Source organism: Eretmochelys imbricata, chromosome 12, assembly GCF_965152235.1.
Source record: "Eretmochelys imbricata isolate rEreImb1 chromosome 12, rEreImb1.hap1, whole genome shotgun sequence".
In the NCBI taxonomy this organism is placed as follows: Eukaryota; Metazoa; Chordata; order Testudines; family Cheloniidae; genus Eretmochelys; species Eretmochelys imbricata.
In genome coordinates, this window is record NC_135583.1 from 35627134 (window position 1) to 35641055 (window position 13922).

At 43.4% G+C, this 13922-nt stretch overlaps 1 protein-coding gene across 1 annotated transcript in view; it reads left to right on the top strand.

Annotated features, from left to right (window-relative positions):
• Positions 1-13922, top strand: part of CRISPLD2 (cysteine rich secretory protein LCCL domain containing 2) — a 40198-nt gene that overhangs the window by 3673 nt on the left and 22603 nt on the right. The window contains exons 2-5 of the mRNA XM_077831260.1: positions 2492-2806; positions 8549-8667; positions 10483-10615; positions 11463-11578. Of these exons, the coding sequence (XP_077687386.1) occupies positions 2573-2806; positions 8549-8667; positions 10483-10615; positions 11463-11578 (602 nt within the window). The 5' untranslated portion in view covers positions 2492-2572. The remainder of the gene's footprint in view (positions 1-2491; positions 2807-8548; positions 8668-10482; positions 10616-11462; positions 11579-13922) is intronic.

Here is a 13922-nt window from a genome sequence, read left to right on the forward strand (position 1 = left end):
TTTAAGGATCTTACTGGCCTAATTCAACCTCTATTTAACCAATGAAACACTGAATGGGGATGACGCTTGCATGTTACACTGCCTCTATAAAGCAAGGAAGTATTCTAGTGAAGTAATTAAGACATTTTCTTTGCATGGCATTATCGTGATCGCCATTGCTTTAGCAAAGCCCAGCTCAACTGCTTAACACTTTGCTTAGGAAAAAGTATTAGTGGTTGGTTGTTTATTTGTGCCACAGTAGCACCTAGAAGACTCAGTCAGGGATTTGGGCTACATTGCGCTAGACACATGCTGGGACAACATAGGCCCTGGGCTCGATTTTTAGGGGGTTGACGCTCCCCTTGACTTCAACTGGAGTCTTGGGAGCTCAGCACCTCAGAAAATTAAACCCTTTACGTTTTGCATTCTGAGAATTGTCCTCATCAAAATAATTGCGTGCTGGGTCTGCACCCCTGCCTAAAAGGCTGTTGTTGACACCTGGCTGCATTTCCATTAGATTGGAAGCAAAATATTTCTAGATTTAAATATAGAGCATGCTCTGATTTATGTTTTTCCATCATTAAAAGCAGTTCTGCTGTCCCCTTAAAGACATAACACTCTGCAAGAAAGAAAATGAACCACCTCTTCCAAACACATTTAACGCTATCAAGCCGTGAATGCCTCTGCTTCAGAACACCCAGTGGGGGAAGATGTAGCGGTAATTTGCTATTCTGTAAATTTAAACAGTAAAATTTGCAGAACCGTCACTTAAAGAAAATATTTGGGGGCCTATTCAGGAAGGGGCTCTAACTGCTATCACACAAAAGGCTGTTTAAAATGACAACATTAGGGATAGTTTTGAGGAGGGAAAGACTCATCTCTTGGAATATTCCCTCTTTGTAGAGCTGCCCTGACATACAGTTGTTCCCGTTAGCATGGTGGTTCCCAGATTGCAAGCCTCATGGAATAACACTGGAAGTCCTTTATTCACCACTTTGGTTTTATGAAGAGGGGACTGGATAGTTCCACTGTTGGATGTGCAGTGTGAATGTTTAAACCCTATTACGTATTATTCCTATGATGGTAGCTATTACCGGTCCCACTTGAGATCACAGCAAACTGGACAAACCTCTAGTAAGAGACAGCATAGGATCTATATAAGCCAAGATAAATGGCCCTCAGGTGAGGGAGTAAGTGTGGACTATTAATGAGGAGAATCAGGGTGGAGAATTTGCTTGAAGATTACAGGTGCGTCTGAAGGAAGGGACAGAGAGGGGGCCTTGCAATTGAGGACATGGATGATTAAGGCTGGAGATTCAAACCATCATCAAGTCAGCACATTTAAATTTAGGGCCAGCCATTCCTCTCTGGTTAACCCTCCCCATTAAAGGCAGGCTGACTCATGGCAACCAAGCAGTGCAGAAGTGGTTCCTGTTCAAGAGGAGGAAGGGAAATCTACTCCGGCTCCTCTCCTAATCTGTAATAATTCATATAACTGGCTGCACATTTGTCTCCAGCTAAGTGCAGTAACAGCGTCAGTGAGAACACCCCTGTGCGTCACTTGCAGACAGGAATTTTGATTGCTTTGATATTACGATGACATTTTCACATAAACATACAGAGATTCTGGGAGCTGGCAGCTGGCTCTGCCTGAGTCTATTGGCAGGCGGAGGCCTCTGAAATAGCTGTAGTTCATGTCTGACCTCTGTGACTTGGCTGCTGGGGAAGTTTGCTTTCCCTTTTGTTAGGATCTGTTCTCCTCCTTTAAGGACGACACTTGGAAGAAATAATGTGTCATTGCTCACCCTGCATACGTGAAAAGGCACAGCTTGGATTATGTGATGGTTTAAGGGCCTGGGGATTGATTCACCCTGATGGATACAAATTACAGCTCAAAGGGGAATCTATATATACTCCAAAGGAAAATTCAATTTTCCCCATCTGCCTTTATGGGCGTTCCATGGCTGTCCGGGCAATGCTCCGCCCCCACACAGTCCCACCCATTTTTGGAGCTACATTGGGTCCCTCTAGATTCTGCATGTGGAATGGGCTGCAAAGAGGTTATGAGCACATAACATTGGTGCAACTCTCTTTTCCCTCCAGGGTGGGCATGCTGGAAGTAGGTGCAGGCAAAAAGATTGGCCTTGCAAAATTCATGTGCAACGGCATATCTAATTAGTTCATATAACCCCAATGATTGTATGTGCAAATTGAGTAATGGTATGTGGAAGAGGATAGATGTGGAAAAAGAGAGTATTCAGCATGAGATCTAGATAATGCCTAATTTAAGAAGGAAATAGGACAGAGCATCCTATCTGTGACGTGGTAAACATTGAGGTTCATCACTGCTGTGTAGGAGTGAAAATAATTCATTTAACTTTCAAATTTACATCGCTCCTTTATTGTGCAAAAACCAGAATCCAAGGCCTCTTGCCTCTTTGGAAATTCTATGGGATGTCGATCTTCTTTAGTGGTAGGTTAAGTGACTGTTTGTTTCCCGCCTGAATTTCAGATCTGTACGGAGCAGTAGAGCTGCCTTTGAGAAAACCAGAGTGCTTCCATCTTCTTCATCTCGACTTCCATTGAGTAGAGAATGACCATGAGTCCTGCCCTGTCTTTGTTCCTCCCTCTTGGATGTTTACTGGTTTTGATGCACGAAGCGCAAGGCTTTTTCTTGCCCAATGGCACGCAGTTCGAGAGCATTTTGAGCAGATATCACTCCAGAGCCAAGAGAGCCATTCCAAGGTCAGACAAAGAGGAGATTTTGATGCTTCATAACAAGCTGAGAGGTGAAGTCTATCCTTCAGCCTCCAACATGGAATATATGGTGAGTTCAACTACTGGTACTGAAATTTGTGTGACCACTGCAGTTTTTCTGGCCAGAGGACGGTAACAAATTCTGCTAGTGGTTTCCTGGTGCCATCTTATGCCACTGAATTGTTTTTGTTTGAAGGGTCCATTAGTGGGTCAGCTAGTCCATCCCATTGCATAGTTTCAGGACTGATTTCATTATTCATAAAACATCCTCAATACTGTCTAGTCTAGCCCTGAATGCCTCCATTGATGGCAATTCCACAGCCTCCCTTAGCAGCTTATTCCATACCTAAATGTCATCAAAGTACCCCATTTTCCCTAACATTTAACCTCCATTCTCCCTGTTGAAGCTTCAGCCGATTAAGACTCTGGCATTGTGGGATGCCACTGTCTGCACAGAGAAGCCACACCAGCCATCTCTGAGAAGCATTTACTCACCTACAGGAATCACGCCTTTGCCTGGGGTTCTTTGGATTGCCGCAGTTATGTCCCAGTGCCTCTGGTGATATGCTAACACCGCCAATTCTCATTGACTTCAGTGGGAGTTGAAGATGCTCAGCACCTTGGGAGGATCAGGATTTCTCCATCTGCAATATAGGCCCAATCTGTTAAAATCTTTAGAAAGACTCCCACTGAGGTCAGTGGTAGATGGATTGGTGGTATTTGATGGTTTTTTTTCCCCCTGAGCTCAAGGAACCAAAATACAATCTTGGTCAATGTGTACTCTCACTTCAGAGAGAGCCCTTGAAAAGTCTATTACAGGTGTCTTTACCAGCAGCAGCAATTAAGATGACTACATTTTCACCATAGAGCTTTCTATACAGGCTATTTCTGGGGTGTCTTCAAAATATTGTGGAATCAGAGAACGACAGAGGGTAATAATTTTTGTGCATTTATCTCTCCTGCAAATATTGTTACTGCAAAAATAGCACCAATTTGACAGTCTGTCGGTCTCTGGATTGATTCAGTGAGCTGGTAATGGAGACCGTGTACAGAAAGGATTTATGTGATATAAAAGGCATCTTTTATTAATAATACCTTTTGCCATTTAACTGGATGCCATAAATGTAAAACTCTGTCTTAAGAGAACAGCGAGGAAGAGTAAGGGAGAAGAGGTAGAAGTAAAGACAGATGTAATATTGCATCAGCTCTTTAGATAAGCCTTCAGAGTGCCAGGTTCCTTGCTATTAGTCATTGCTGCTTTGTCAGTGAGAGAGAGTTACAGTCCCTCCTAAGAATTGTTTTACTGTATCACTGTTGTTCAGAAGACGGCGATATTCTGCGGGCTGCCTGTAAGATACTGCAAGGGAAGATGTGGCTTGATTGATTCCAAGAAAGTAAACACAAAGCAATGCAAGAAAGCCAAATGTATTTTCATTGGCTTTGGGGATTTAAAAGTGCTTCAACTGTGGAGTGTTCACTGGCTGACTTCTATTTACTCGTCCAGGATGGTTACTGTTTTATGTTTGTCTTAGCTCAGTGTGCTTTTCTAGTGGTTTTATGGGAGACTTTATACAAATGAAAGAGCCTTGTATGCTGTGAAGAAAGAAGCTGGGTATAAATTGGTGCTTCTTGGAAAGACTATAATCAGCCTTTCATGTGTTCATGTTTACCTAATATTTCTCGGGAATCCTTGCACGCATTCTGAATGCTAAGTTAACTTTAATCCTTTGTTTTAACAGAACACTTCTCAGTGGTTTGAGCATTGGCCTGCTAAACCCAGGGTTGTGAGTTCAATCCTTGAGGGGGCCATTTAGGGCTCTGGGGCAAAAATTGGGGATTGGTCCTGCTTTGAGCAGGGGGTTGGACTAGATGACCTCCTGAGGTCCCTTCCAACCCTGATAGTCTATGATTCTATGACCTAAAGCTGCACAGAGAGCTAATGTTTTCCAGGAAATGGAGATATTAATCTGCTGTGTCATTATCTCTTATTATCCAACATATACCAAAACTAAATGATGTAGCCAGTTCAATAACATACATGTATGCTGAACAACATATTCCCTTTATCGTTCGAGAGCAGTTATACATCTAACTGAAGCAAGAGAATGATTCAAGCAAAGGGAAAAAATGTCTGAGGGTGGGGTAACAGTAGAGTGGAGAGAGAATAGAAATTCAATAAAGCCGTAACCTAGTGCAATGCAAGCTATTTTGCTTGACTGTGTTAGGGTAATGGAGTTCAAGGTTAGCAGTGGTATTCAGTGTTAATGGAAAATGAGTTCCATGGCTCCCTTTTGGCAGGCTTTGTTCTAGGCCAGATGTGAACAGTGTACATTCTTCCAGATGAAGCTGGCCAGAAATAAAATTACCCTAACCACCTTGCAACTTTAGTACATAGACTTTCACTGTATGTTTTTATTATAGAACAGTAGTAATGGTGATGGCTTACGGCCAAAACAAAACAAGCTCCATGTTGATAATAAACCTTGAAAAATAAGCAGCAACTTCTAAGAGACCAGTGACCTTTAGGTTGGCTTAGTCAGAAGCAATGAACATCAAAAACCTTACCTTGCCCAGAGGGGCTGGATGACTTGTGTATTGTCTGTCAGTTCTCAATGGATTTTTCCAACAAATTAACAGGCTACAAATGATTGATGGGCTACACATATTCCTAGAAGGAAAGTATCTTGGTTCCCTTGCATGTGGAGTTAACCTGTCCTTCCTCTACGTGATTAAAAGTAGTGAAATTACTAATCATGGATGTGGAGGGGATCATATTACTTGGCGGTACAAGCAAGCTGGTCCAAGGTTCTGCCAACGCACCTCAGCCCACCTTGTAGAATATCTGCTTTTCCAGTTCCACGCCACTCATGAGAGTAGAGTGCCAGTCCTGACACGGCAGTGGAGTTGGTTGAGATTAGCCAATTACTTGTGTGAGGTTAAAATAGCGTTCCAACCCGAGTGTCACGTTTACCAACCAGACAGGTGAGCAAATGCATGCCTAATTGTGCATGCCTAAATGCTCCTATTGTAGCTGCATGTGCAAACTGCGACAATGGTTAATGTAAACTATGGACGTGTTTTGTGTACATAATTATGTCCTTAACTTCATTCAAAAACTATCCCAAGTCTCCAGAAGTAAAAAGTGTACGAAACCATTTTGAATCATGTTCACCGCCAGCACGTTTTAAATCGTTTCCTGGAGATTATCCACCACAGTGAAGACTCGGGCAGTCACATTCGCCAATATACGATATGTATTTACTTTCTCTGGGTTACAGCTACCTATTGCTATGGCAGTTAGGTTACAGTAAATCTGAACACAAGAAAAAAAACCAACAACTTAAGCTGACACTTGAAACCAATTAATGCAGTGGTTCTCAAACTTTTGTACTGGTGACCCCTTTCACATAGCTAGCCTCTGAGTGCGACCCCACTTATAAATTAAAAACACTTTTTAATGTATTTAACACCATTATAAATGCTGGAGGCAAAGCGGGGTTTGGTGTGGAGGCTGACAGCTCGCAACTACCCGTGTAATAACCATGTGACCCCCTTAGGGGTCCCGACTACCAGTTTGAGAACCCCTGAATTAATGTGACTTGCATCTTGCCCTGCAAATTGCTAGACTCAGGCGCTTCCAGATTGCCAAAGAGTGAATTTAAATTAATCAAAGTGAGCGTAGGTGGTTACTGCAGTTCCGGCTTTAATGTTGATTTTAGATATTGATTTGAGTATTTGGCATTAAGGGGTCTTCAGAGAGCAGAGGACAGTCTGAAATCTATTTTCCTGATATATTTATTGCATATGGAATCATTCCAGTGTCCTGAAGGCATTCATATGTTGAAAGAGAAGCAAATGGAAGCTCTAATTTAAATAACGTGGTTTTGTAATGGGATGCCGGCAGAACCAAGCATCTCCTAATCAAGCGTGAATCCACACACAAATCCCTAGCTCATTCCCAGTCTGTCATTGAGTGTCTCTTGCCTGTATTGGTTTGTTTTATCCATAGACACCAGTGGAAGATGTAGCACATATGTTCATGTCAATTTCCGTGTAGTGGTCTATTGCTCATGTCGTATGGTCTCTGCATTAAATTAGGAGACTTGGAAAGCAACTGCCTTTGAGGCTGCACTTTGGAGGGCTCTGGTGGAAAGCTCTGAAATACTAGAAACATTAGGATCTTGTGAGCGCTTCCGTGGCTTTAGACTGGATTTGAAGAGAGTCAGATAATGGCTGGTGTTTATATGGTGCACAAAGTGGCAGACCACAAGGAGACTTGTGTCCATGTACAAAGGCCAACCATAGTTGTAGTCTCTTCTCTGAGTCAACAAGTCACCCAAAAAGGGGCAGGGATTACCAGGGCCATGGCCCCCTACTCGCTCCTCATTGGCCAGTGGAGCTGGATGGCTGGAATAGGGAGCGCATAGTGGTCATACTCCCTCTGTATGTGAGGTAAGCTCCAGGAGACATTGCATTTCTCTCATGCTCAGCATTGTGTGACCCTGCATGGCCCTCAGTGTAACTGCCAGACTCTGCCCCTAAATGTTCAGTTGCTCATATGCCATCATAGTTGTCTATCTGCTGGATCCTGAGTGCCCTCAGCTTCCATAGACCTTTGCAAGAGTTGTGGGAGTAAAGCACCTCACAGGTTTGGGCCCAGTGGCTGCCTGTCTTGGTGAAGATAGAAGATACTTCCATCTTCTTCCTGGTACATTAGGGAAAAAGTAACGTTTTCATTCATAGCCTGTGCAGTCCAAAACATGGTAAATGTTCAACAGGGAACAATCTTATGTTGGCCTGGGTGGACTAGGTGTGAACTACTAAGTCTTTTCTGCCTCTGGATCCTATGATTTATTTTATTTATGGACACATGCAGGAACATTTCAATCCCAATAAAATTTCCCATCAGTACCTTTGTGGTCAGTAGGGCTATCAATAATTATACACAAAAACGCATTGCAGTTCATCGACACACCACTATCTACTATGTTCAAAAATCCACCTTTCAGAAAAGTCTCCAGATTTGTTCATGATAGACTGCAATCAGCTCTGAGAACAACACACTCCACATTGAAGTTGCACACAAAAGGGTAGTTAAGAGGAATACGCGGACGTTAAGTTTGGACACTCATCCCACATCCGCGCCATTTCACCGAAGAATCAGGAGCTCAGAACTAGACATGATCATATGCGGTATCTCCCAAGAAGTGCAATGCCAGACGTTGAAAAGTGGGACTATTTTGTGCTGGATCCATGCATTTCCATTTTATTAAATGGGGAATTCACTCCCAGGTCAGGGCCCTGCATTGCATTGCATAATACTAGGTCTGAAAGGCTGGGCTGGGGACCACGTCTAAGTCTTAACTCTCATAGGTTCTGCTGGTCCCGTCTCTTGGTTCTTAAGGTATGTCTACGCTGCATGCTTCTTTGAGCAGCGTAGAGAATACGGACATGGGTAGCCCCCCAACGAGGGTATACATAGCAGTGCAGACCATGAGGCATGGCTGGGGCAAGTAAAGACATACCTGAAGGCGGTGGGTATGTACCCGAGTACATATCCTACATGGCTCTCTACTCATCCGAGCGATGCCTCCCCATCTACACTGCTGTTTTTAGCAATGTAGCGTCCCACTGCTGGAGTCTTTCATGGATACGTGTAGCTACACATCATTTCTTTTCACTGCGGCACGTAGCTACACGTAGCTTGCGTGCGGCCAGAGCTGTGTAGCGTAGGCTTGACCTAAGTCTAATGTAAGACGTTTTCACACTGAGAGTATTTGTCAACGGATCTGTTCCTTTGATTCTCACGCAGACCTGGGATGATGAGCTGGAAAGATCTGCTGAGGCTTGGGCCCATGAGTGCATCTGGGATCATGGACCTGCCAGCCTCATTATGTCCATTGGTCAGAATTTGGCTGTTCACTGGGGCAGGTAAGAGATGGAACGCTGAGTGTCTAATGCATCATATCTGTCGACAGTGACATTGTGGGTCTCGCCCTGTTTGGCAGTTTGGGAGGTTTGTCTTGTCAGTATTTAGTAAAAAGAACTTGACTAGCTGGAAAAAAGGAGCTGGGGAAGGGAGAGCGCTTAATGTTTTCTTGTTGCTTCTGTGAAACAGATACAGCAATACCATCTATTGGGCCTTTAGCCAGCAGTTCCCAATATGTTTAGGAAATGTTAACTAAGCCTCACTGTGTGGTGGGTTTGCCTGTGAGGCACAGAGCGGTGAAGGGACTTGCTCAAGGTCACACAGAGTCTTAGTGGTAGAGTTGGCATCAGAATCTAGGACCCTGACCCCCAAGTCCCCTGTTTCATGCAGTTTTGCTCTCTCTTATTCAGAAAAGAAGTTTCTCAGGAACCATTTTTGGCCACTCCCACTAGGTCTGAACACTGTTAAAAATCCTCTAAGTGCGTTGCACCACATTTCCTTTTCACTTCCCACTTTATCTTTACTGCAACCACTTTGTATTTGCTTGCAGATGGCCATGTAATTCTAGGCGAGCAAACAGTTTGTTTTATACTCCCCGGAAAAAACCCTGGAGCTTTGGAAATTGTGTTTCTGCATCCACATGGATTGCTTTGCCAGTTCCTGGTGAGAAGAACCCTGCTGGTGCTTTCCACTGAGGAGATGCATCAAATGGCAATCTGTTTCTTTGTTGTTGTTCTAACCTTGGCTCCACTACAGACTTCCTGAGTGACCTTGGGCTAATCATGTACTGTAGGTCCCAATCTTGCTCCCATTGAAATCAGTGAGAAAACTGCCATTGATTTCAGTGTATGAAGGATTGGGTCCATAAACCCTCTGCCTCAGTTTCCTCATCTGTAAAATGGGGCCAATAGTACCTACCGCATGACATACTGTGACACAGAATTCATTAATGGTTTTAAAGCATGTTGAGGTAATCAGACAAAGATTATGATGGAAGTGCAAAGTATCCTTGATAGTGACATCTGTGATTCTAGTCATCTGCTCATTCACATCCTGGGTGGATTGCTACATCTCAACTTGATGTACTGCTAGCTACAGTTGGTGAAAGGCTACCTGGGCCCATCCTATGCAGCATGCACTGTGTGTATGAGTGTCTGTCTAGATGATTATGCTGACATTCACGTTCCAGAATCACGGATCACAGCACAGCTGTGCCACAAACAGCATTTACAAGTGCACTGCATGCCCAAACCACATACTGCACATGCCTGCTGCCCGGCTGCTGAGGATAAGAGTGTACTTCCAGATGTAACGAATTGTCTAGTGGTAAAATAGGTACATGACTTTCTGTTTAATATGTTTGGCAACCTCTAGTTGATGTTTACTTTCAAAATACAGCCTTCTGCCAAACTAGAAGTTTTTTGTAACTGAGTGGAAAAGCCAAGGGGACGTTTCAGGTCAACGGCTTTTGAAGAAAAAGTTAAACCTATAAATACTACAGAATCTCCTATTGGGTCATGGATTTTAAAGAAACAGTCCCTAATACCTGCCCGTGTGTAAAACACCAGAGATTTGTCATTGGTCAAAATATGATGGTGGCTTTTTCTACAATTTCCTCTGGTCCCTCCATTTGTTAAAGTCGCAGGTCCGTACCAAGATGACACCATGTTGCACTGTGAACTCACTTTACAATTATCCTGTACCGAATTATTGAGAATTTCATATTAACAAAAGGGGACCCGGGCGTGCTGAGGTTGGGTTGAAAACTCACAATTCTAGTTAGCGATCCAGCTCATCACATATCTTTGGTCTTTCAGGTATCGTTCTCCAGCCTTTCATGTCCAATCTTGGTACGACGAAGTTAAAGATTATACTTTCCCATATCCCCACGAATGTGACCCTTGGTGTCCAGAAAGATGCTCTGGAGCAATGTGTACACACTATACCCAGGTAAGGAAGAGGAAGGAAACATGGAGTCTTGTGTCTGAACTTGGTGCGTTCCCTCATACCCCGCGTAGCCCACAGAGCTAGTGTAACCCACACGCCTCATGGGTGCGGTGTTCTGTCCCATCTAGTCCCACCCACCGAGACCACTTAGAGAGATTGTGTTTGCTCTACAGCCTTAGCTAACAGCTGCATGGCTTTTAGCTCATGCAGTAGAGGCTTATGTATTTAGCCCTGGAGGTCTCAGGTTCGATCCTGCCCACCGACGACCAGGGTCTGTTGGCATTACATTAGCATTCATTTTATTCAGCAGTAATGCAAGGCACCTACAGGCCTGCATCCTGTATGACGTTGGCTTCAGCCGTTTTCACAGGCCTCAAGCCTTATGCTCTTTGGCACAGATAAACGACCTAACGGTCACCCCCTACATTTTGGGGAACTGGAAATAGTGTGTGTTGGGGGAATTTTGTCCATAACGACACCAGCCAGCCACAGGAACGTGAGCTAACACCAGCTCTTGGATAGAACCTCTGCAGATGTCTGACCACAAGAGTGCCATGGCAATGTATTGACGTATATGATAATAAATTAAGACAATTAATATACTAATCTATAGTATACAACATTAGTAGGGTGAGGAAATACAAATAAGGAAGAAGGGAGAAACCTAGGCTGAATATGCATTAAGTATAGTGGCATCAGCGTAATTTATTATAAAAGTTGTATCCCAGCCTGTCTGTGGGGGTGGGAGGAGATATAAATGCTAGTCATTATGAAAATATACTCAGGAAACTTGAACGAATGTGCCTTTTGCGGCATTCTGTTTTTTAAAATGCCTGTGTTATGCTTTCAGATCGTTTGGGCCACAACAACCAAGGTTGGCTGTGCTGTAAACGTCTGCAAACAAATGAGTGTTTGGGGAGAAATCTGGGAGAATGCCGTCTACCTGGTCTGCAACTATTCTCCCAAGTAAGGAAGACACAATAGGTTTCTTCCCCCCTCCCTTCCTACCTCCCGCAACTCTTAAAACTGCATGCTGTCAGTTGCTTAACAAATATAGAATCTGGTGCAGAGATTTCAATCAGGTGTGGGTGGTTACAGTTTTTTAAACATTTAAATTATGGTAATACATAAATGCCAACAAAGTTGGGGCCCCGTTGTGCTAAGTGCTACACAGACAAGTAGCAAGTGACAATCTCTGCCCCAGAGAGCTTACAGTTACATAACTCAAGCGTTCAGGATTGAGCCAGTCCTGGGTTGGGCTTCTTCTAGAAGTGGAAGTTGCATTTAAAATCTTCGAATGAATGCATCTGTGGCAAGATTTGAGTAACGGATTTGGCCTGGGTCACAGAGCCAGCTTCTGAAAAGGACTGCAAATTGATATTGATGTTAATATTGTTTCATATTTAATTGGTAGGCCTTAGAAATCTGCCCTGTGCAGCAAAAGACACAAATATCAAAGCTGCCCCTGTTTAGAATACAGTTATAGAAAGGCTACACAACACTGAAAGATCTGGAGAAAGAAGTCAATATATACATGCATCCGATGAAGTGAGCTGTAGCTCACGAAAGCTCATGCTCAAATAAATTGGTTAGTCTCTAAGGTGCCACAAGTACTCCTTTTCTTTTTGCGAATACAGACTAACACGGCTGTTACTCTGAAACCTGTCAATATATACATGAAGACACTCTGATTGCAGACGCCATTGAGTTCTGCTGAGCGTTAAGGCAGGGGGAACACAGTCATCACAGTTTGTGGTGGTGAAAACTGTTGGGAATCTTATGGGTCTATCATCCAACAATAAGCCCTCCCTGCCCATGAGATACTGAGCACCTTTAGCTCCTACGAAATGGAGTGCAATTTGAGGAAACTCATTGTCATGCAGGATTGTACCATGTGTGTCCTCTCAGGAGAAGGTTGAACTGCTTTGCGTATCATCAGTTCAGGACTGCTGAATGGACAAATACTCAAATATAAGGCTCTTCTGGAGTTTCTGCTTGCATGCTGAATGAATGCAGTATCTATGTAGGATTTTAATGTAAAAGTTTAATGTAATATTATAATATATATACATGCATGCAGTTTTCTGAAACAGGCCTTTTAGAAATGAAATGAGATGAAGCCTTTGTCTGAAAGTAACAGGCTTGCAGTGGCGACCCTTTCAAGTTTATGTGAGACAGCTGCCGAACATTCAGTCAGTCTGTAGTGATTACCACAACAGTGGAGAATGCTGCTGTGGTGTCAGAGGCAAAACTGAGGGAGTTTTGAGTCATTAGAAAATGGGGTGCAAGGATAAATGTTCCCAGACAAGTTGTCTAGAGACATCAGCACACACCACACAACAAAAACACTAACCCAGGAACCTATCCTTGCAACAAAGCCCGATGCCAACTCATCCACATATTTATTCAAGTGACGCCATCCTAAGACCTAATCACATTAGCCACGCCATCGGGCTCGTTCACCTGCAGATCTACCAATGTGATTTATGCCATCATGTGCCAGCAATGCCCCTCTGCCATGTACATTGGTCAAACTGGACAGTCTCTACATAAAAGAATAAATGGACACAAATCTGACATCAGGAATCATAACATTCAAAAACCGGTAGGAGAACACTTCAACCTCTCTGGCCACTCAGTAAAAGACTTAAGGGTGGCAATTTTGCAACAGAAAAGCTTCAAAAACAGACTTCAACGAGAAACTGCTGAGCTTGAATTAATATGCAAACTAGATACCATTAACTTGGGTTTGAATAGAGGCTGGGAGTGGCTGGGTCATTACACATATTGAATCTATTTCCCCATGTTAAGTATCCTCACACCTTCTTGTCAACTGTCTAAATGGGCCATCTTGATTATCACTACAAAGTTTTTTTCCTCCTGCTGATAATACCTTATCTTAATTAATTAGCCTCTCACAGTTTGTATGGCAACTTCCACCTTCTCTCTCTCTCTCTCTGTGTGCATGTGTATGTGTGTATATATCTTCTTAGTCTATGTTCCATTCTATGCATCCGATGAAGTGAGCCGTAGCCCATGAAAGCTTATGCTCTAATAAATTTGTTAGTCTCTAAGGTGCCACAAGTCCTCCCGTTCTTTTTGTGGCTACAGACTAACACGGCTGCTACTCTGGAATCCACCATTACTAGTATTTCTGAGGTCTCAGGCTAAGCCCTGTGTTTTTCTGTTTGGACGCAGTTCCAGGTTGGAAAATGGAACAGCTTTTAAATGGAGATGAGCTGCGTTCCAGGCTGGCCTGTGTAGCTGCTGGAATGATCTGGAGAGCAAAGAAATGGTGGTAGACTTGTGG